Here is a 25046-nt window from a genome sequence, read left to right on the forward strand (position 1 = left end):
GTGGAAAAAAAAAGAGAAAATTCCATGATCTATGCTTTTTTCCAGCAGGGCTCAACATCCAACTTTCCTTCAACAAGTGGTTTGACACAGTGTATCAATGAGTGTGTGTGTGTGTGTTTTGGTGTTTGTCTGTGTGAGTGCACACTTGTGTGTGTTTGGACAAAGCCCCATTAATCAGTTAATGGTGGCTGTGTTTTCTCACTGTGAAATGGGTGGATAGCTCTGACTCAACTTAAACATGAGTAAAAATAAAAATTGTCAATCTAACCTTTTATGGAGGAATTTTCTTTGTTTTTTTAAAATAATCTGTTAACATTACTAGTGTGTTTATTGGTATGAATTCAGAGAAAACATTAGGAAGTTTAAATGAATTTTAAAAAATGAAATATTGTAAATTACCATGGGCATGAAAACATGTTTATCTTGTTGTTTAATGGCATAAATCATGATTAAGATCGCTTTACATAAATCGTAATGAGCATGTTTTAATCCATTCGTCTTCTAAGACAGGTATAAAAATAAAATTCAAAGAAACCTACTGTATCATTTATTCAAGCCAAAACTGTCATAGTAAAACGTTATGGTTGCCATTTATAATCCATTCAAATTGTGCTTTTGTTAGGATTTCTAAAAATACTGCAATTTTCCAAAGGATCCTTACTATGAAATTTTGCATATAAATACAGTGGCATAGCAAAACTGCTGAATCAAGTTTCATGCCTTGAACCACTGACTGCTGCACAATCACGCCATAACAACATAACATCCCCTAACGACATTTAAAGCATGCTGTTTTGAAAATCTTATTTTATGGGTCGGTTTTTCTCCAACATCAGACCAACTGCCATACCAAACAGGAGTACAGATACTTTATTCCAGTCTGAAGCCCCTCTGCCATGTAAACGCAATGTGAGCTCCACTCAGAGAGCCCCCATGCTTTAGAAGAACATTGTCTGACCTTCGTAATTCATAGAACATAGTTCAGACTTCAGACACTTCAAATCCACTGGGCCGGCCTCTGACGAGGCAGAACAATATCAAAGTCTGGGACCATGTCAGGGCTACTCTTGCTGGATATATTTTTAATATTTATGCAGACACAGGAAAAAATGTAATAAACTAAAACAACAAGTGAATTAGGCATGAAACACAACAGGATATTGCAGTGAGATTATGTTGTTTCCTTTTTGCCTGTGTGTGTGTGTCGGTGCTTCCCTGACCTACACAACGGCCCAAGGCCAGCTTTAATTGGGTGGAGTGGGAACTAAACATATTTTCTGAAAGGTCACAGAACTTTTAAGAGCCACTTAGTCAACCATCAACATGTGGAAGGAACTGACTTTTTTTTTTTTTTTTTTTTTTTTAAAGCTCAATCTCTTAAAATATTAACCAGGTACAAACAGTGACAGGCCCATGCAGGGGTCGGGGTCAGACTTATGTTGTGATAATGACGTTTTCCTGCCAAGAAGCAACATGAAGCAAATTATGTGGAGAAGAATATATAAAATGATATATGTACATATGTGTGTGTGTGTGTGTGTGTGTGTGTAGAGAAAGGGACAGAGGTGTGTTGTGTTTGGATGAGAAGAGCCCTGCTTCATAAGCACCCACTGGAATCTGCCACTGGAAAGATAATAAAAGGATTAGCCCTGGTTTTTCAAGAGCATTTGGTCGTAAAACCGAATGTCTCATCTGTTTCCTCTGTACAAATTGCTGAAATTCTTAAATGCTTTTGTCTATTGCATGAGCATAACAAACACAAAAGGCATCAGTGCTAGTGGCCAAAAAGCACAAAACTCAGACAGTCCAAAAAAAAAAAAATAAAAAAATAAAAAATTGGAGGACATGGACAAAACTAAAATACATGGCATGCATGCTCTTTCTGACACACACAGACACACTAGGGTTTCTATAAGTACTTACTTAAATCCATACAGACTATATACAAACACACAGTTACTAACATACAGAGAACATGTTTATTTTCTCTGGCCCTCCAAGTTTATCTGACGAATTCCTAGATCAACATACAGTCAATCCCTACTGATTAGATGTGTTGATTCAAGCTTGAAAACATTTCACATTTTTGTTTATGTTCTGTCCTGTCGTAAAAGCTGGAGTGTTACAAACCAACGCACTGTACAGAGAATCAATACTTCCTATTGTGAGAGTCCATGGAAACAATATCCCTATTTCCACATCACGGGGAGGCAGTGAATAGAGGTGTGTGTGTGTGTCCTTGAAGTAAGGGTGATCAGGAGATTGGAGTTTCTCAGCACCTCATATCCACAGACAGAATCCAGTGGCTTTGTCCACACTGTTCAATTATTCCAGTGCCCACATATGGCAAACATCTCCAAAAACACACAAACACACAGACTGCACCTCCACGGTGTATACACCTTTTCCATATTATATGCATATACAAACAGTCAATCAATATAACTTCAGTTCTCACTGGAGTAAGGACACACAGGTACGTGCAATTCAAAGAGCAACGACAACAACCAAAAGACAAATGAAAACCAGAATTAGCAGTTGGAGCCGATATGATGCAGCTAATTATTTCCAAATTTTGAGTTCACATTGAGCCAACACTATTGCTCTGGAGTGACGCAAAGCAGTTAAGTTTGAGTCTCTTTGGTTTCATTCAGCTCAGATGTGCATTAACAAGTATCTGAATCAGTCAGAATCAATATAAATTTCTAAAAAGTGCTATAAAACACAACCTTCTATCAAAAGCTAATTTTACAAGCCACTGTTATACAAGTGATTTCGAAAATTAAAAAAACCTAGTCTTTTTTCTTTTGTGGAAAAGAAGGCCTTGAGATAAAACAGGTGTTGCATCAATATTGCAGACTAGTTTTTCAATAATTAGGATTTGGATACATTCCTCTTTTTGATGAGGCCAACTCGTGACAGAGGTTTTGGGTGCAGCCATGAACTGAGCAAGACTAAATGTTACCGACTCTCCCTCTGTGGCTCCTCTTTCCAGACTACTACATTTCTCCTTATGTTTGACTTGGATATGAAGCCAATTCACTTAATACCTTGTGGGACAGCTAAACATTTAAAGCTCCCATTTAAAAGGATCAAGTGTATTGTTTGGTTATGTTAACCATATGTGCTGGATTTTCATGATCTGAATCCCTTCTCAAAAACAGAGTGCTCATGAAAATAAACATGACTTTGCTCTACACAAATTGTGGACTAATTGTGTATTTAGACTAAATCATTCTTAAGGTTGGAGGGCTTTTTCCATTTGCTAAGGGATGCAGGGGAGTGACAGCTTGACATTGATTAGTGTGTTGATTTGTGGAAGTGGAGCCTTACCTGTTAAAAAAAAAAAAAAAAATATATATATATATATATATATATATATATATATATATATACACACACACACACACACACACACACACACACACCACCACCAATCTATGTTTTTATGTTCCACTAAAAATATATTACGATTGCAATAACTACTATTTATCCACTAAAAAGGTAAAGTTTCTGCTGAAAACTAATCAACAGTGAAGCAAGTCCAGTATGTGGACATCGCAATGGTTGTGTGTTTTACTGAGAAAAACATCATCCAGAGGGAATGTGTAACTTTTTAAAATATGTGTGCGCTTAATTCAAATCAAAAGTGTTTTAACAAATGGTTGCAATTACGGGACAAAAGTCAAACTAAACTCATATTAAACCAATAAATATAAACTTAATACTTTCAAAACAAAACAAAAACGAGTAAAAGTAAGACAGCTGTCTCAAAGGGGATTTTCAACAATACTGAATGTGTTGTAAATGTAACAGAACACTAGTGTCTGTTTTTTGAGTGTGGTCGATGGATAATTTTGTGCTTTATGATGACTCACCATACACTTGTTAGGTTTCTCTCCAGAGTGAACCCTCATGTGAATGAGCAGCTTGTATCGGGCGTTGAAGGGTTTGTAGCGGCGAATGCAACCAGCCCAGAAACAGGTGAAGTCCTCCCCTTTGCGCTGGTCGATGTGAACCTTTTCAATATGCCTCACAAGCTCCTCCTGCTGCTCGTATGCAGAACTGCAGTCAATCCAGCGACACACCTGCTTATCAGCCAGTGCACCTCCTCCGACTTCTTCCTGCTCTACGGCTGTGTGGGACCCTGAATGTCCTCCAGAGGTCAGTTTAAGGCCCAGGGAAGAGGCCGGTGCAGTTTGCTGGCTCTGGTGATGCAGCAGGCCCCCAGAACCTGGGCTCACATATTGGTGCAGGTGGTAGGGTGGAGGCATGACAGGTCGAGTGGGATGGTGACGAAGGTGCCCACTACGACTGCTCAAATGATGGTGATAGTGGTGGTGAAAGAGTTCATCTTCACTGGGAGAGTAGTCATCGAGGGGCTCCTGTTTAAGGGCAGCCCCTGATCTCTGGCCTCCATCCAGGAGAACCCCAGCATCAGGTCCCAAATGCAGCGTCCCAGACATCAGGGCCCCACTCATCAGTAGCCCCAGTCCATCCGACCCACCTCCTCCCACTCCTCCCCCAACTGTCCCTCCAACCCCACACCCCTGCAGCATGGAGCCCCGCTCCTCACACAGCCCTTGGTTCTGCCCCTGGCTCTGCTCTGGTTCCAATGACGATACCGAAGAGGAAGACGAGGAGGAGGAGGAGGAAATGGACAGCAGGCAGGTGGCAGGTGAGGACAGCTGACAGCTCTCCTGTAGCGTGGCCTGCTGGGGGCTGCCACGAGGTGGGGGCCTCTGGGGAGCTTCCCGTGTGCAGGATTTGGAGGGTGGAGACGTAGAAGAGGAGGAGGAAGAGGAGGAGAAGCTGGCACTGGTGGCGTGGCTGGGCGAAAGGCTATTGCAGAACCCGCTGCTGCAGGCAACAGTTGACATCTGGGAGGAGCAGATGATGGCGGTGATACTGATGTCCTCAGAAGCAGTACCAGTAGCCGATGGTGAACCCGTGGCAGCAACGCTGCCAGTGCCAGCAGCGACAGTAGACTGTGATACCAGGCAGTGTTTCTTCAGACTGCTAGCACTGAGGAGCCGCACTGAATGACGGGAATCAGCTGGGGACAAAGCCAGCGGGGAGGAGTCATCTTCATTATTAAACGGTTGCACTGCGTCCCCTGACACAGCACTACCTACATCGCTTGGTGTGCATACGCCATTGCTGCTAACTTGCGGACCTCCAACTATCTCATTCCTTGGCAACCCTAAAACCTGGCCTGCCCTACAGTTCTGAAAGCCAGACTGAGACATGCTACAGACCCCAGACTCTGCGTTCAAGCTTTTGTAACCCATTGAGTTCTCTTGTTTGATTAGGTAAGGAAGAGAGGAGCGAGCCCCGTTCGCACTGCTGCAGCCCAGACCAGGTGAAGCCCCTAACAGGGTTCTCTGGAAGGTAGAGGAGGCTCTGTAAGGAGAAAAACATGCAGAGAGGAATATGAGTAACACATAGGATGATGAAAGAGACAGACTGGTTTATCCTTCCCACCAGCATCACTGTCAGAGTTTAGCCTCTTGCTTATCCCTCCTTCTCTCAGTTGACATAAAATCACATCATTCTGAAAGAGTCTCACTGCACGAAGAGTCTCTCATTCGTCATATGGGCCCTTACAGAACAAACATCATTTTACAGCTATGTTGAAGATGTTTCAGTGACATAAGCTGGTCTTGGACACAAGGTAGCATCTACTGGTGGTGATCCAAAATGTTTTTATGAATAAATGGAAATGGATCTTCTGGTAGTGAGAGGACATGAATGGGCATTTATGACTAAGAATAGAGCGAGGGGGAGGGGTGAATGAACACAGACAGAGAGGCCACTGGCTAGAGTGTCCTGACAGGCTTTGATGACACAAAGGGGTTAAACCCAACCCAACATTGGGGATAAATAGGGAGTCACCTGTTTTTCGTGGCATAATTGCAGCCTATGAAGGGTCACGGTTTACAATACTGTGTATTATGGTGGGAATCTTTGCCCTGCTGAATGGGGAACCCAGGTCAGATTTCTCCATGCGTTGCTGTGATCTCCTACATAATCATTCCTGTCAGTTGGCTCATTATGGATTTTGTCCAAAGCCCCTGAGTGATGTGAGAAGAGCTCTCTTTTCACTGGGCTGTCTCATGAATCGTCTTTGTCCCTTCCCCTGAGCAAGCTGGGAGAGAAAATGGACCTAACACTAGTTTGGACTGGAGAAAGCCACTGTCTGACTTTGCCATAGTTGTTCATAAAGATTTAACCTCGTCTCCTTCTATTCAGAAATGCCATTTCCTGTTTGGCTGAAAATACTGCAAGACAATATGAGCGTAGTGAATGTCTGTCCAGAAGCACTTTCTGAGGTTAGAGGGAAAGAGGCATGGAAACAGAAATTCACTGAATAGTCTCCCTGACTTGACCAACAGTAGTCAAAGATTGCACAACACAAGAATCACATTAGAGAAACATAACTGTTGTACTTTGGACTCCTTCAGTGTGTTTTATGAGACTGGGTAAAGCTTTCCAGCTACAAATGTGTGATCTGATTCACAATAGCAAAGATAATGAAAAACACATTGTGCTGTACCTGCATACTGTTAGTAACTCAATACCAAACAGGAAACATTCAAAACATTCCTGTTCCAATACAAACTGGAACAGGAACAAAATTATTATAAAACAGGAATAACAGTGATATTCTACCTGGTATCTTGGGGAGGGCCGTCCTGCAGAAGGAGCTCGGGTGCAGGTCTGTCACAGTGGTGACTTTGGGGATAAAGCCCCCCTGAATGACCCCCCACCGACAATGGCAAGCTCTGCCCACATCTCATCAGGGTGCCCTCAGCGTCACCCAGCTCAGCATCTAGATCCTTCTCTGAGCAGTAAGCAACATTCACTGGAAAAGGACAAAGAAGAATATTAGTAAAGGGACTTACAAATGATCACAATGCAGGAGACAATACTGACCTGCATTTACACTATTTTCTTAACATAGCAAGACAAGTACATCTTTGATATGTGTCAGTATCAGAGTATTATCTCAGTTAGCAGAGCAGTGACCCAGTGTCACTTTGAGATTAAAAGCTGGTTAAGCAGATTGCATGCAGTGATCTACTGACTGCCCTGAACAAATAATCAGTTTAAAATAGGCTCAATGCCATCACCAACAAGTTGAAATCCTATTTGATTATGAATATTCTCTTGAGGAACAACTGTTGGCTGCCACAACTGGTGAATGCAGTGATATATAGAGAGCTTTTTGGCAAAGTCCAAACAATGACAGTAAGAATAACGCCAGACATTTATTGCCAAATATTATTACTGGAGTAAACGAGAATCTGGATTCCAAACGGAAAATTGTCCATTTTGGAAAAATAAACTACCTCAGATTAATGTTTCCAGAAGATCCAGCCAAAAAAACTGTAACCATTGTATTAATCAATTAATTTAAATTGCATACTGTCCCTTTAAGTTCACCATCAGTTGTTTTAATCTTATACAATCATTCATTTTGTGAAAGAAATTGTTACATAGTTCATTTAAATTATCTTTTATTTTAATGTAATTACCAACAAAAAAAAAAAAAAAAAAAATGTGTGGTGTAAATACTCAGTGATTTCATCTGGAAGTGGGGCCCAGAGCAACTTCACTTGCTTTAGAGTTTGTGAACAGAAGATCCCCCAAGTAAATTTAAGGTTGGATGTCTATGCATGCACTCAAATGCAAAACCAAAAGTAACTGTGGTGTAGAAATAGTTTGTACTTGCAGAGAAATAGGCTTTTATGAATGTGATTAAAAATATATACTATAACAGGAAAGGGAAAATGAATGTGGCTAAAGGGAGAGATCTGTGCATGAAGAAATATTTGAGAGGGGAAAGCAGATATCCCCACACTCATGTAGGCGGCCACGCGTCCCCCCCTGTTCCAACCTTCCTAATTCAATTTCTTAAATTAAATTCTCTCCTAACAACGTTATTGACAATGTTATCACACACCATGAGCTATTATTAATAAATTCACCTAAACAGCCTGTATTTAAGAAAGAACACATAAATATACTGCAGAAAGATAGAATAGATTAAGGAAGGAAGAAAGAACATAAATATTCACTAAAATAAGAATTTGGCCTGAAGATGAAAAAGAAAAACAGCTAAAGGAGAAGGAAAGAGTATGAGTAAGAGTATGCATGAGTAAGAGATGAAGGGGGAGAGTAAACAGGAGAAGAATGAAAGGAAGTGTTTTTGAATATGGGAAAAAGATTACAAGAATGAACAAAAAACAAAGGAACTTTGTGAGGCATGCAATCCTCAGTTTAAGGCACATCTATTCAGATATCCCTCCTACAGTTGATGTATCCACAGTCTCCTCTGCATTTTTCTTGTCGCGGGTCACAGCGGAAACAAAGTAGAGAAAAGGCAAAGCGAGCAACATAAACAGTCCACTATCGCCAGGGGACTGCAGGAACGACGCTGGTTTCACTCAAAGCCGCTAACAGAGAAGGCAAGATGTCTTTCAACTCTGGTCTGTTTCTAAGCAATACAAATTCTGTTTATCAATTTCTGCATTGTTCTCTCTTTTTTCTTCCTCCTCTTCTTTTTCACTTCTTGTTGGCTGAGCATCCCTACCAGTTAGCGAACACAACTGTGTTTCTGTATGAAAGTTTAAAGGCCCACTGATCTGAAGCCAAGTGTTTCCCTGCCTCAAGTCAGCAGTAATTCAATGAGGATGGCCAGAAGTGACATGACTCAGAATGAAGATGACTAACATCATCCTCATTAGGCCTCGACTGTCCGTGTGCATGCACACAAAAGCACAAACAACCAAATAAAAACACAATCATCATGAAGCACTGGATGGACTGGCAGCCAGTAAATGAGGTCTTGACTGAATGCACATGGTCTCTCTCACACACATGTAATCGTCAGCACCATATAAAACAGACCCACACCAGGGAGCTCAGTAAATGTAACCCAAATTATGAGACAATGCCCTTTTGAAGCCTATTGCTCTGTTCCACAAAACAGAATGGATGTTTGTCAGGAAGTTTGTCACCATGAAAGTGAGTTAAAGACAAAGATGATGACAATGATCCCAGAACACTAATTACCTGCAAAGGGTTTTTACCAAGACAGGTTGATAATACTACCATTATATTTCAGCCCAATCTTACTTGAAAATATTCAAGTAAATTATTCTTCATTTCCTGAAATAACAGAACAGGTTTGCACTGAAATTGGTTTTATATGTCTTTTAAAACAATCCACTGTTTACTGGGGCTAGCCAAGTGCCAACATCTGACATGTGTTCTTATAAACAATTCAATAACTGTCACCAATTGAAAGCAGGTCACATTCATACAGTTATTTAATTATTGTATGATCTGATACATTGAACCATCTTTTGTTATTTTTTTTAAAGCTTTGTATAAAAACATATTTATTGTTCTCACAGCGCAGTGAAAAGTCAGGAACTGTATCGGCACTAACTATTAAGTTTCAAACAATTCTCAACCCTGCCAGGTATCACCACTAATCCTAAAGCACACATATTCTTAGTGAGCATTGTGAAATAGGGAAAAAGTTATCATGCAAGACGTCTCTGCATAAACCTCACAACTCACTATGTACACCAGCATGTCAGTAACTGTGTCTATCTGCAGTTTGATGCTGAACAGCTTTTTCCACTGCAAACAGCTCCCTGCGGTGTCTGGAAGAAAGGCTGATGAGAGAACTGAGTGAACCAAAACAGTTCCAGGTTGTAAGACCAAACGAGAGGATACTCAAATGCCTTGTAGAGCTGAGGGGGACTAAAGCCCCATGAGGCAAATTTGTGATTTGTGATACTGTGTTGTACAAATAAAATTTGACTTGACTTGAGGCGACCTACAAAGTGCACTGTCTCCCCTATCACCCATTTGGCAGGGCAGGCCTCTAAAAAAGAAAGGCATAAAGCAGGTGCATAATGGAATTAGCGTAATTTGTATATGCACTCATTTTATTTAAGGGTTGCATGAGCTTCTTTAATGTGTTTCACTGCTTTGTGCAATGGGGGAGCAGCTTTTCCCTGTTTCCCCCCACACACAGCAAAGTAGACAGATTGAGTCAGCGAAAGTACAGTTGAAAAAAAATGAAATGAAAAAAGATGGCCAAATGTCAACATTTTTCAAATGCACCACCTCCACACCAGCACTAGTGGGTTCACTATTACAAGCAACTTCACTTACAGTAGTCATAAGATCCATAAGCTAATATAAAATACTGAGTGTAGCCTTAACACAATCTGCCTAAGTTATACAAACCAGTAGACCACCGCAGAGACATTAACATTTTTTTGGACAAAAATATAGCAACATTACTAATTTTCTAGAGTTTGAAAAATTTTTCTCGCTGTCATTTGGAGTCACCATGTGAAACAACCTACAGCTGCTTTAAAGTGACATTTGTTAGTAAGTTTTGCTTGTTGTGTTTCTTTCAGGGAATACATCTGGATTTTACAGCTCCTGTGAGCATCTGTTTTAGTTGCATCCATGGGTTTGCATGATGATTTGTGGCAGAATCATCCACTGGTGCAGAGAGAAACAATAAGTGTCAATGAAACCCCTCTTGCATGGTTTTAATTTACTTGATCCAATATAAACATGTAAAAGTATTTCCAAAAACAGCTAAAAAAAAAATACCCTCTTGCCTGTGTCCAGCATTCATGGTTAGTGCTGCATTGTGTTGCGAAAGCTCAAGTGGACTTAGTGTCTCCATCAGAGACACCTTCTGAGTGTCTCCAGGACATTAATGTTAGAGTGTTAAATGACTGTTAAAGGTCTTGATTCCCTGCTGCAGAAAGTGAGCGCTCTGATGATTTAGAGCTTTGCTACATTAACAGAATCAGTCATGCTCTGGTTGGGGAAGCAGGCTCCTCAACATATGGTGGCTTGGATGAGACCCAAAAGTAAATTTAGTTTACACTGAATGTGCCATGGCAATTCAGTTTTGAACATTTCATTATGTGTTAGGGGCTAGTTCAATCAGGTGGTGGTGGAGGTGGAAGCCAGAGAGAACATCAGGGTTTGAGGTGAAGCAGCAGTGACAGGAGTGGGTGTACATGTGTTTGTGTGAACGAATGAAGGAAACACTATGAAAGAGTGAAAGAGCTGACCATTCTTCTTTTGACTTTGCAGAGTTTATGGGTGGTCTATGGACTAATGCAGCTGTGTGTTCATCACTTCTTTGGAAATGGATTTGAATATTTTCTGGGGAGGCAGAACAGTGGATTAGTAGTTAGCCTCACAGCAAGAAGGTTCCTGGTTTGAAACCCATCAGGGACCTTTCTGTGTGGAGTTTGCAGTGCTCATCAGTAAACAGTCAATGTTACATTACATTAAAAACTGCTCATGGCTGTGTGCACATGGCACCTGGGATAAACTACTTGTAAATACTGTACATTTTAGTTGCCTTAGGCAAACTGGCTGAACAGAGGCTTGGTGCTATCTGCTTGAATACTCCTTTCTGCCTTTTCCTTTTCATACAGAGCTGAATCCCAAACCCAGGAAGATTGATCAACTATTCTACTGGCCATTAGGACAGTCCTAGAGAGTTTATTCTTAGACCTACAGTCTACATGTCTATGTGTCTTATCTACTGTCATCATTTTGGAGTTTTTGATCTCTAGTAGCACTGTAGACCAATTCTTTCACTGTTCAGTCTCTTATATTTGTAACATGCACGCATACAAGGCCATGGGAGACATGCACCACTAGATTTGTGCTGCTTCTCTCATGACAGTAACGAGTAAAGATGGACAGAAATTTGCCTATAAAGATGGGAAAGAGTAGTCCTGCTAGCACATGGATATAAACACACAATGTGCTTTCAGAAACATTGAATATAAACATAACTTATTTGTTCATGAGAAAACTCTGCAGGGCATCTGCAGACTAAAATCTGTAGTCACATTATTTTTAAAAACATCTGTATCGACAGTTAATTCCTGCAGTGTCTTTGGAAATAGTTCTGATAAGCACCTTAGAACAAGCAGGGTGGGATGCTGCTGTGATGTACACAGTTGCAAGCATTCAGGCCCATTACGGAGTGATGCCGTAAAGGCATGAGATAAGGAAGCAGGGGCAGAGAGAAGGATGACGAATGAAAGAGGCAGGGCACTGCCAGAATTACCAGGGGCAAGAGCTGTGTTCAGTACAAAAGCCATGTACAGATGTGCTGGCACATCCTCACAAAGAGCCACTGATGTCAGCCTTGCCAACTAAAGATGCAGGCACAAATAAGGACTCTATTGTTGTCCAAGTCTTAAAACGCCACCCTAAAAAAAAAAAAAAAAATTCTCTTTTGGAACAAGGACTATATGCTAAGATCAGACCCTGTTGATAAGATGCTGTCTAATAACGCTGTGTTACATCTAAAGTGCTATCTTCCTTTTCATAAATGTCATCACATGGTATCTATTACTCACTCTGCCTCCTCTCCCCTCCTGTATAATTAAAGTAGCACGTTCTTTTCAGTCAGCATCACTACAGGATGATGGTAAACTGAGGAGCTGACTGAGACCTATAAGAGAAGTAAGATTAAGGTAGCAATAGGCCAGTTTGTACGCACCATTGCACATGAATCCATAAAATAATGCTTCAAACAAGACTGCAATTAGAAATGGATAAACATAGCTATTTGAGAACTTGTTTTGGGACTCGCACAATTATTTTGTTGGCTGAGGTTTAGTACGGAAACAATCACCCAGCAGTACGTCTGCCCTGATGTCATCCATTTGTCATGCTCCCTTCTTGTCAAAACCCTTTAGGAACGCAGCGCACGAAGCCATAAAATTCAGATGCATCATGATCGCGAGTGGAAAGTGCTTTCCAGTCCTATTTCCCGCTGATTAACGCAGCCACTGTGACCATGAAGGCTAAAAAATAAGACAATAGACAGGAACAATGAATGAATGCAGACTCAATAATTCTGGTAATTACAGCAGAACTCGCTGTATAGTGGAAGGTTGTGGTCATTGTGACGGTGATTACATTGATTGTTGAACATGCTTCACATGCTGGATGAATTTCACATCGGGGATCATGGCCAGTTAGGGTGCACTGTAATTGTACACCTTTTCAGGCTGCCTCAGGGGCTGATGATCAGAGTCATGTTCGAGTTCAGTAGTGTTGTGCCTTGGCTAAAACTCTCCCCTGACCTCAGTGACTAATAAATGACTAATAAAGCAGAGCAGACACATGTCTCCAATCTGGCAGAATTTAACCTTTTGAAACAACATGGCTATTATCCCATGACATGCAGTTATGACTGCATTACCATAAAAAGAATTCCAGTCTATACACAGTATTGAAAACATCAAACCATCACAAAGCTGAAAGTCTGTGTCGCTGTCTCCCTTTATGACTTTCTCTCCTCCTTGCTCCCACTGGTGTCATTATTTCCCTACAGACAACACTAGTCCTCCATCTGATCAGCAGATGGTCTGGACAGGATTATTAACTGTAATTGGTGGTAATCTGGGGCGATTTTTTATTTCGGTGACACTTCATTTTCTATAATTCTCGCCTCTTCCTTTTAAGTCACCTAAGTGTTGTGTTAAGTGCCAGAGTGAGACTGTGCTTGTGCCAGCGTTTAATGCGTTCAAGTCTTCAGAGACATGAAGGCCTCAATGAAAAGCAGATGTGCAGATGGATAGATGGTTTAAGGAGGGGAAGGGGAGTGATCAGAGGTGTACTGTATTTAAAGAAGGAGGTAGTTGTTGCGGAGGGGGGTGGACGGGATGTCAGGAATGTGATGCAAACAGCTGAAGCCAGAGTACAACAAACTGCCAAAACCGCAAGACAGATGCCCCTGGAAATCCAATGTGACACCTCAACTGGCCACACTTTAGCTTCATAAATCATAACATTCAGCACTTAAACAGTTAATAATGATCATTTTATCCCTGTCTGCCCCAACACCCCCCACTTGCCATGGTTAGCTCCCTCTCTTTCAACATGAGACAGCAGTGTGCTGTCCAAGTGTGCAACAGTGAGACTTCGTCGAGGGATGCGCTTGTTGTGCGTCTTGTCCGGTGCAGATGTTGTGTATTAGGGTCCAAAAGCCTTTCCTGACTTCTCTGAATCTCATAACTCATGTCTATATTTGTGTCTGCAGCATAGACCCGGAACTTGTTTGTTTAGTAATGGATGTATTATTGAAAAACCTGGGGGCACAAGTAAATGAAAAATAACAATGTCTAGAGAAAAAGCTCCTCTTAAAGCAGGTGCAGGACAAGAGAAGGAAAGTCTATTAAATTACTGCTGCAGCACAGAAATGTCAGTGGTTTTGTAGCAGGATTACCAGTACAGCAGACATGAGAGCTTTCAAGAGGATAAAATCAATTTGCTCTGGCTGGCTTTATCCACTCCCAAACAGGTATCTTTGTTTGTTTCAGTTTTCTCATGGACAGCTCTGTCATACGAAGTAGAAACCTCAGAGGTCTCATATGGCTCCAGAGGCAGATACAAGCCTAAATTTGCATATTTATTTTATCCCAAACAAGAAAAAAAAAAAAAAACATATGAAAGAAATTATTGATGTTATAACAACTAAGATGCAGCCATCAATCCAGCCGTCCAAACAAACCTCTCTGTGGATAAGGGTGGTTGTTCACACGAAGTGGCTACACAGCTTTAAATCACACTTGATGAACGCAGCAGTCAGTAAACGATTAGCTTTCCTGCTTTTTAAAGAAGAGGGCACATGTTGTGGGAAGCAAGCATCCTAATAATACCAGGCTCTTATAATGAAGCAGTACTAACCACAGTCATGAACACAAACAAATAGTTGGCAGCCAGCAACTCCTCAATCTCTAACCCCACCAACACACCCCATCCCAGTGCCAGGCTCAGTGCCCTCTCCAGTCTCAAACACTAACCACTTAACCGTGCCGATAAAAGAGGGGGTGCTGTAGATCAAAACCTCGAGATGTATTATGAGACTATACACATACACACACACATATGTTTTCTTTTATCTTTTGAGAAAACACATGCAAAAAAAAAAAGAGCTCTCTTACATAATCCAACCTTTTGCAAAGGAAGATCCACTGGCTGGTTGTGCTCATTCCTTATCACATCCCACAACTATTGCAGCCAATATTCCTGCTCTCCTACCTGATTAACATAATTAAAACTTTACACTTGTGCATGTCACCACCTGGTGGTAGCACCAGGTCACTGGTGATGCCTTCCAGGCCATTGTTAATGAAAGCACTATCTATGAACAGGTGATCCACCACAAGAACAGAAAGACTATAAACGGTAAAGCCTGAGAGGATTACCTGCAGATATTGCTCCATGCCCAGGGACAGCAAGACAGACTGTGAATAATATTTTGAGTTGTTAAAGCACATCAATATTTCACTATTGCCACTATCGCAATTCATCATCAGCTTTGTTAACAGGTGATTTCTTGGACTGCAGATATAATTTTAATCGAATCAATTCAAAGATTTAAACGCAACAACTGATATATTACTTTCATGTGGTAATTCAAAAGCGTTTCATATAACATCTGACCACACTACAGAATAATGAAGCATTTAGCTGCAACAACAACAAATTTGATGAGTTTTAAATCTAGGAGACCCTTTCAGACCTTTTGTGATTATTGTGAAGTGTGTTTTAAAATTAAAATGCAAATTTGTAAACACCAGATAAATAAAATACCAATTATTGTCAGCAATGATGAGCTGTGGTGAAGTTTGCATTTTCATACAAATAAATGTTTTGCTCTGTTTCTGAATGTGATAGCCTGGGACATCAGTCCCTGTTCACAAAACATTCAATATTTTATGGTCTTAGCACTGGCCTTCCCGATTCTAATGAAATTATGTGCTTGTGTTTCTAATAGCTATAACAGTGGAACAACCAGAATCAAGAAGCACTGAGCCTTGTGCAGAAGCTGCAGGGATAACCATGTGGTGATATATGAACTAAGCTAAGAGTTCAGCATAATTAATCACCAGGAAATCATAAGAGTAGGCCATATGGAAATCAGACACTCTTAATGTTCGGGTTTCTGGGAAAGGCAGTGGAATTACCATGATAATGATTGATTACCACAAAAATAAGCATATCTTCTTTCTTTGAGTCAGAATCTTTTACAGTATTTGTTCATATATCAGAAATGTGCATAGTCAAGAACCACTTTTCAGATTGTAGTAACCACAATTCTGACAGCCACTCGAGATTTTGCCCACAAATTTGCACAATGCCAGGATTATTCACAGACATCAAAGTTTTACAATGAAGCTACTGTTCCACCAAGCCTCATCCTACAGTGACAGAAAAACCTGTAAGATTTTATCAGGTGGAGGGTCTGACTTGATAAACCAGCAGACTGACAAGACATGATGCACTTAGCCGGCAGACGTGATGGGAATGAATGTCTGCTGCAGCGAGAGACACTTTTATAGGACTGGTGAACAACATCATGGCTCCACAGCCAGGCCAAGGGTGCTGAAACCTCGGCATGGGATCAAGAGGTGCTTCAAAGTCATACAAGAGGCTGCTCTGTTTGTGGAGACGGCAGTAAATACTGGCAGAGTGATGTAGCCAGTCCTCAGTTTTAGGACTGACAAGCACTCAACTCACCACACCCTCAGAGAAAGTGTTAAAGGTGAGACTCGTACACTTGAACAGAATCAAGTTATTTCTCACAAAAACTGGCTTAGAAACTTTTTAAACCAGTGATTATTTGAAAGTTTAAAATCCTATATCTGTCTGAGGAAATTATGGAGTATCAGGGGTTTTTCGGTGTGTGTGAGTTCACTCTTGAAAATAACCAGTGAATATAAATCTGCTGTAAAAAAATAAAATAAATAAATAAACGTGGTAATTTAGTGCAGAAGCTGTGTTTTCCCCTTCCGAACAATAGGCCTCAGTTTGTCCGTGTGCCCACTCAAGTCGTATCAAAACACATCAGACGTCCCTCTGAAACTAGAGTGAAATCAGATCTATTTGTCAAGCATCAGCATGGCCCTCTATTTGTCAAAAATTTATAATAACGCAATAAATCTCAGCTGTTGAGAATGGCTGGGTTAGGAAAACAACTTCTGTCACACAGAGTTGTGGGTTAGTATGCATGCCCACTTAGATACAGTGACTAAGAACAGAGTAAGAAAGCTTTCTTTAAGTTTATGGTGTAATGAAATGCAAAGTGGATCTGAAAAATAAGCTTAGAAGAGAAACTTTTAGATAAAAAAAAATTAAAAGTATATAAATATGTTTCCATTTGCATTTGTTAAATACTAAGAATCAACTAAAATTACAACCGAACTAGTATGACTAACATTGCATTTACTGCAGCCAGAGAGATGCTTTAAAAGCTAATGCTATCATGACAAAATGCTAAATTTTCATTGAAAATACTAACAAGCATTTCTTCACAATCTGTTATCATGCTAACAGTGGCTAATGTAATGGGAATGTCAGTTTAGGTATATGCTCATCAACCACAATCAACCATCCATCCATCCATCATCTAGACCCCCTTAGTCCTAACCAGGGTCCCAGGGATCAGCTGGAGCCTATCCCAGCTCTCTCTGGGTGGAAGGCAGGGGTCCACCCTGGACAGGTCCCCAGTCCATCACAGGGCCACATAGAGACAAACAACCTCACACACTCACACTCACTCCTATGGACAATTTAGAGTCACCAGTCAACCTGACATACATGTTTCTGGACTGTGGGAGGAAACCAGAGTACCTGGAGAAAACCCACACAAGCACAGGGAGAACATGCAAACTCCACACTGAAAGGCCCCTGATGGGTTTCAAACCAGGAACCTTCTTGATGTGAGGCAACAGTGCTGACCACTAACCACAGTTCTGCCCTCAACCACAATTTGACAAATTTAAATTTTTTGACAGGGTAAAAGGTTGGGTAAATTACAGTAGATGAAATATTACATTTCATCCTGAGGTTAAGATGAACACGTTTACCACATTTCATGGTACCATCCAAAAGTTTTTGGGGAATTTATATTAAAACAACAAATACTGACATCTTGGTGGCTCTTACAAATAGGTCAGAGCCCTGAACACATGAGAAGGACCAAAATGACAAATGCCAAAGTTGTTGATGTTACAGTCTCAATCATAATGCGGGCTGACACTGTATTAATCCGTGCTGCTAGCATGACTAAAAACAGACCGTAAGCCTACTCAGAATTGAGCTACTGTATTAAAGGCTCGCTTGATTTCCTCAAAAGTTATCTGAGCTATGGAAGCGTTTCTTTCCAGAACAGCCAGATCCTATGCAGTCTCGCTGTAGCGCCCATTAATAAGACATTGTTAACCTCAATCATCTTTGCACCAGGGGCCTATTCATTTTGGTATCAGAGGCTGCTTCAGTCCTTTTCACCCAGCACCCAATATTTACAAGCAAGCCAAAATCTGCGAGAGATTTCGATTGAACACAGATGGCAGGAAATTCCTCGGAAATGACAGTGGCCAAACTCAACCACAGAACATGAGAGTATCTCCATGTAGCAGACGTATTGGGGCCCGTCTCGAAGATGCTCTGTGTTCTTCTCACCCAGCGTTGCTTTCTCCTCCTACCTTCGATTACAGTTTGACGAGGATGGAGATTTATGTGACTTCTGTAAAACTAGTGATCAATTTGCAGGAATCGCCGTATATTTTAAATGGCTGCGAGTAGTGGGAGAAGAATAAATAAACAGTTGGGAAAATGTTTGGAGAAAAATGCCCTTGATGGCCGGTGGTCCAACCGAGAGGTTGAATTTAAGTGTTGGTAATTAGATCACATTTGAATACAGCAACATTTGAAAATGATTATTTTGTTACCTACACACAGTGCACATAATCTTCTGGTATTCTCAGAGGAGATGCTCGTTGTTTAAAACCAGGGCCAAACCAGATGTTTTGGGAACTAAAAGAGGAATCCAGTTTCACTTCCTACTTCTTTGCTGCTTTTTGTTGTTTTAGTACAGGAAGAATAATGAAATGTTACTTTGTGAAAATGATATGTTTAAAGCATGCATAGTAATTGCTTTGGCTTTTGAAGTTTCTGGTTAGAGTTGAGGCCAGTGCTTCTCCACAATGTGCACAGTGAAAATTAGCTAGTCAGGATTAGCTGGGGTTAAAAAGTGGATTTTATTTTGATTTGATTATTGGTGTTTCATGTTACCCTTAAATTTCATCACAAAAGTCAACTCAACTGCTCAGATATAATGAACTAAATCCTCCTGTGTATCCCCCAAACAAATATTACCTAACGCACAAGGACAAATGACAACAAGTACACTACATCAATGCCCAACTACGCAGGAGAACCCAATTGTGGTACAATAAATATCTGATGATGCACGATAAAAATATTTGGCCTGTTTTTAAAAGGGTGTCCATGATGTGAGATGACTTCAATTATTGGCAGCACAGTCAAGCTTGTTGTAAAAAAAAATTGAAATGAGTCAGAAAACCTTGTTAAAAATGAACATATTGCAGTTGTAAGCATTTATTCTTCTGTAACTGATTCAAAGCAACAGTGATGAATTGTGCTGAAGATCTGCTTTTGTGCAGCCGTCAACATCTGCCACCAAAGTGCATTAACATGGCTGAAAAATTAGCATAACCCTGGCTGAAGAGGCACCTTCTCCTTGACTCAGAGGACACCACAGTATTGGAGTTTTTTTTTTTTTTTTAAAAAAACATACAGAATAAATAAGAAAGGGCCCCAGGTTTTCCACTGAGCCAACCTGTGTTGAATTTCAAACCACACATACCTAAGGAAGTCAGCAATACTGTTCTTTTATTGTGTGGGGAGTCCTCATTCACCAAAGGCTCTTGGCACTGAGGACCACCACCCCTCATAACCACACGCACACACACACACTCTCACAAACACAGATCACACATAGCGACAGGAACATGCGCTCCATGTAACTTGAGATGGACAGTTCCTCCGACATTATATATCACTTCACATCAAACAGAGCTCCATAACGCTGCTGTGAGGAGGATGAGGAGGGGGCTGCAGTTCATAGTCAGCCCCTCGTCTCTCTACAACCTCAGGAAGAGCCCACTGTTGGCCACCACTTGAGCAGTAATGCCATGAGTTCTGAGCCCCCACAGTTAGAGAGACTAAGACACAGTGGGGCCTGTAAAAACCCAAAATGGTACAAACACCTATGGAAACACATTCAATCTCATGCGGTGGGAGGTCAATACACAGCTATTTACACAGACAGCAGCTCTGTGTGTTGAAACGGACAGGCCCACCATCAAAGAGCTTTATGAGCAAATATATTCTCACTGTGTAAGCATTTTAGATGCCCAGGCATTAAAGCCCTTCTGTGTTTTCCCTTCTCTTGTTTAATGTCTGTAACAAGATTCCTTTTAATATGATTTCTGCTCTCGCTGTGTCCCTTCACCACGTGAGTCAACCAATGGTTATGGCCAAACTCAGACATCAGATTTGTCTCAGAAGCAAAACTATTTCAGAGTTGGAAGCCATCACTGCATCTGCCGGCTAGCTCAAATATCTTCAGTAACAGAACTTTCTATAATCCTTCTACTCTCCAATTTTGAACAAAAGCAGAACATAGTAAAAAATAAATAAATAAAAATTACCAAGCAAACGGACGGCTCTGACTGCAGTGTTGATTATACGTCAACATAAGAGTGATAATCCAAACAGGAAAAAAGTGAAGGCTGTTGGCTGATAGATTTTTGGATGAGTCTATGTTCAGAAGGAATCTAATCAGATGATAACAAGTACAAATAAAGAAATGATTCTTCAATCAGACCTTGGCCTCAGACAGTGTAGTGCCTGAATTAAGAGAATCTTGATAGGCTCTGGCTTGTACCATGTGCCAAGCCTTTCACATAACCTGGCATTCATTGTGAAGCTCTTTTACGAACCATAAAAAAAATATTCATTTCGCCCCTGACCTGTTTTCCAATATAGTCTCCAAACCTATAAAAGGGTTTGCTTTTCATTTATTTTTATTTGAAGAACTTTGAAATGCAAATGTTTGTTTCCTTGCACATAAAAATTGAGAGAAGCCATCTTAAAGAGAAATCTGATGTGAAATATGAATTCTGGCCATTTTACATCATCCCTAACATAAACATGATGGTTCTCAGTGCAAGTCTTTTTGTGCTGGTAAATGAGTGTACTTTGGCAGACTGCAGTGTACATATACTGATGCTTTGCCTCTCTCGCTGGGCTCCTTCATGGCTCAGAGCTCTTGAGGCTTGTAGAAGACTGGCATCTTTACAGTGGCTTAGATTGACCATATTTTCAAGTCAAATGACAGGTCTGGCCCTGTAAAAGTGGGTGCTGCGGTAAACTGTGCATTTACATTTACAGCTAAAGCTATGAAGGACACAGCTAAGATGTCCTGTTGACTTCTGCTGAATTGTCGTTTAGGGATCTGTACTTTAAATCATTCTTACCTGCAGCCTTTCACAGGTTTCAGATGAATGTACAGTGCATCACTGCTAAGTTTTACACAGTTGGAATAACAAGCAGCATAACAGTCGTTATTACTCCCTGTGTTTCAAATCATTCTCAAATTTACAAAACACACACACACACACACACACAATGGCAGTTTATGCTGGCCACCAATGCTACACTGAAATTTCAGTCCAATCAGACATATTGAAATACCACAATAATAAAAGTACCACAAATACATAAAAATGATTTTAATATAAACTTGTATTATTCATTGCAAACAGTACTGCTGAAACCATAAATACTTGGTCAGCTTTCAAAATATATTCTGCATCAATGTCATACGTTCTTCAACCCTACTTGGAGCATTCAGACAGGTACTGCAGTTCCTCTGCAGGACAGCACACACAGAATGCACCGGGTTCTGTACAAGCAGCAGGTATTTGTTAGTTAACCCGTGTTTGAATTCAGCTAGAGGCTAAGGTTGCATTCAGGAGCAGTGGGTCTGTTTTGACTAAGCCATCTCAGCAAGGGCCCAGTCATGGAGACTCCCAGCATTTGTAAAAGATTAGCGGCCTAGTCTTGGTGCACTCAGCTCAGGTCAGACCGAGGGCACGGCTCGGACACAGCACATCTATTAGTCAGGGTACCTAAGACACACTGAATAATGTGATTAAAGCTTCTGGAGTTGGAATTGGAGTTTGCAGATGGTAGATTGGTCAGAAGTGATTGTTGCAGGAAGCAGCACCCAGTTTGACAGACAGCCACTAAGGTCACGACACAAAGGGACGTACAGTATATAAAAAGTAATGGCATATCAAAACTGTCCTTCAGCTGTACACAAAAGTTTCCTACTCTGTGAAACATCTGCATACATTTGTATACCTTCTGTATGTCATGTTTTGGTTGGCTTCAATTAGATGGGAGTTTACTATCAGATGTGTACACTTGCAGTCAGAGTATCTATGCTGACTAAAAAAAACAATAGCCCACATGCTCTCAGCCTATCATTAGCCAAAACACTAAATGAAAACCAACTGTGTGGGAACAATAAAATAATTTGTCAAGGGAGAAGGGTGCAGATAAATTCTGCAAAGTATTTTCCAACTGGCTGAGGCTCCAGTGTGCTGGGCCAAGTGCTCACCACCTGGCTGTCATGGCTCCGACGCTGCCTAATTCATTTCAACTTTTAAACACATGCCTATTAGATCACTGTCGACATTAGCTGAAAGAGCCTGATTAGGCCTTTTGTCGGTATTAGTCAACAAGTGCTGTGAAATGACTTTTTAAGGGCAAACACTTGATATGCAGGAAGGAGAACGAGAGAAATCTAGCTCTCCCTTTGCTGACTCCCTCTATCCGTCCAATAAATCTGCGACTCAGCTTCAGTGAGGACATACTAGGTAGAAAGCCAGGTACTCATCCTAAATATTGTTGTCAAAGCTGGTGATATATAAGAGACATTTCCTGCTATGGGAAGGTTTATTGGTTATTGAAGCCATGTGGACCTGTGTGTGTTGTCTGTGTGGATCCAAGAATCCCAGCATCAGTTTTAAGGCAAGTGAAGCTCCCTGTAATAGGTTTTGGCTTTGTTGTAAGGGTTGAATCCTGACCCATGGGAAAAGGCAGTAAATGTCAAGTCAGCTGGGACAGCTGGCCCAAAGTTCCCTTTTTAAAATACTGTAATCTTCCCATCACCTCTATCTTTACTAAATACAAAAGACATCGAGGTTTGGAAGAAGTGGGGGTGCATGTCATCTACACATATCCAACCTTAATCCCATTGTACAAATAAAAACAAAGACATCAAGTGTGTCCTCAGCTGTCCCACAGTGTTACATGACCATATAACATTGATGCAGTCGTTGAAAAATAGTAGTGGCTCAGCATTTACTTTGCCAAGTACTGAGATTACTTACTCACAGAAACAAAGTTGCGTATCCCATTTTGGAAACATGCAACAAGTGGCTCACGAGTGTTGCAACAGATTTCAACCTCAAGCCAAAACGTAATAACGTTTCGCGCTATTAACCTCTACAACAGAGCTTTCAATTGGCTCTCTGCTCTAATTAGCTGGCAAAGCTCTTTTATTAACATTTCTAGTTTTTCATGTTTAGAGTCCCTGGACTTGTCCAGTTTGTCCTCCACTTTGACCCACACACACACACACACACACACACACACACACACACACACAATCCAAATCAGCTAACTGTTAATCCTGCCAACAACGAGCCCCACAAGAGATCCAAAGTGTTCAACATGATGTTTGTGTTAAGCAGTGTATTATAGAAGCCGACTTCTGGGTCTTAAGGGGAATGTTAAGCATCTTAATGAAGAGTACATACTGAGGCTATTACTCAGTGTAATATGGATCCATTTAACACACTTATTGCACAGCCCATATGAGCCTAGTTACAAATGGAGAAAGGGGTTACTACATTTAATCTTGGCAACATTAAATCAAAGAAGAACAGAATTGATTGTCTTCAACAAAACTGCTTCCAGGAGAATTGTTTCCTCATTTAGGATGACAGGAAAACAGTGCCAGGAGAATGAAAACTGCACAGCTTTCTTTCAAATGCAATTTGAGGTGGAGAATTTTAAAGCAGATACTACAGGAGCCAGGAGATAACAGATGTCTCTACTGTTTCCAGTGGAAACTTTGGGACAGAGCAACAAGCTCATCTGTGAGATGCAGTTTTCATTTCCAGAGGGTGAAATCAAGCAGACATCTCTGGACATCAGTACAGCAGCTACAAGCCAAAGCCATATTAGATTTCTTCAACTCCCTGTTTGGTAACTGGTTTGTCAAAGACCATTGGACAGAGCCAGTGGCATATGACAGACACAAGAAGGAGAATGAGCAGCCAATATCTGGATTAGTTGTGAATGTGGTCAGGTAATAAAATCAATCTCAGTTACAATATTGTCGAAGCACGCTTCAGGCACCAATCTGTTTGTGGCAGTAGTTCAATAACTACCAGGTGTTAGAGTGTGTGGCTGTGTTGAAATAGAGCATTTTTGTTCTCGCTTTCAACAACTTTCTGTAACATAATACAAGTTATTCCTGTTGTCTTATTTGCCGTTTCAGTAGTTCTCACACAGAAGATATTCCCACACAATGTTAAAAAAAAAAAAAAAAAAAAAAAAAAAAAAATCCATGCTCTCAACATCACGGGAAATTACATCTTATCACAAGCACCATCTCCTAGCTGTGATACAGAAACAGACTTTCCCTCCAAATGTGTGTCTATAAAAAATAGTCTGTAAAAATAACCCTGGGCATTTCAGATCACAGTCCTGTCATAGAGCCTCGAAACCTCATTAACATCTAGTCGAACTGGCGAGGCTCCCATCTCCCTGCAACTTTGAGTGACAAGCATTACAGTGAACAGGACAGCAGCATCACTTTCCCAAAATCCTCCACTTCCTCCCATCATGCAGCACTGTGCTATCCAGACTTGCTTCAAAAAAAACAAAAAAACAAAAAACAAAACCAAAAAACATTTTGACAAAACACCGGTCCACCTATGCTGTAATGCTGCCTGTGAGCTGACACTGAATGAACAGGATGATATCACTCTGTGCACTGATGAAATCTTAGAGGT

The 25046-nt window shown here is 40.8% G+C and overlaps 1 protein-coding gene across 1 annotated transcript in view; it reads right to left on the reverse strand.

Annotated features, from left to right (window-relative positions):
- The window catches only part of LOC113129381 (zinc finger protein GLIS1-like), a 64088-nt gene that overhangs the window by 31023 nt on the left and 8019 nt on the right, over positions 1 to 25046 (reverse strand). The window contains exons 3-4 of the mRNA XM_026305339.2: positions 6673 to 6865; positions 3879 to 5403 (exon numbers count right to left, since the gene is read on the reverse strand). Coding sequence (XP_026161124.1) covers positions 3879 to 5403; positions 6673 to 6865 — 1718 coding nt within the window. The remainder of the gene's footprint in view (positions 1 to 3878; positions 5404 to 6672; positions 6866 to 25046) is intronic.

This window comes from Mastacembelus armatus, chromosome 4 (genome assembly GCF_900324485.2).
Source record: "Mastacembelus armatus chromosome 4, fMasArm1.2, whole genome shotgun sequence".
NCBI lineage: Eukaryota > Metazoa > Chordata > Actinopteri > Synbranchiformes > Mastacembelidae > Mastacembelus > Mastacembelus armatus.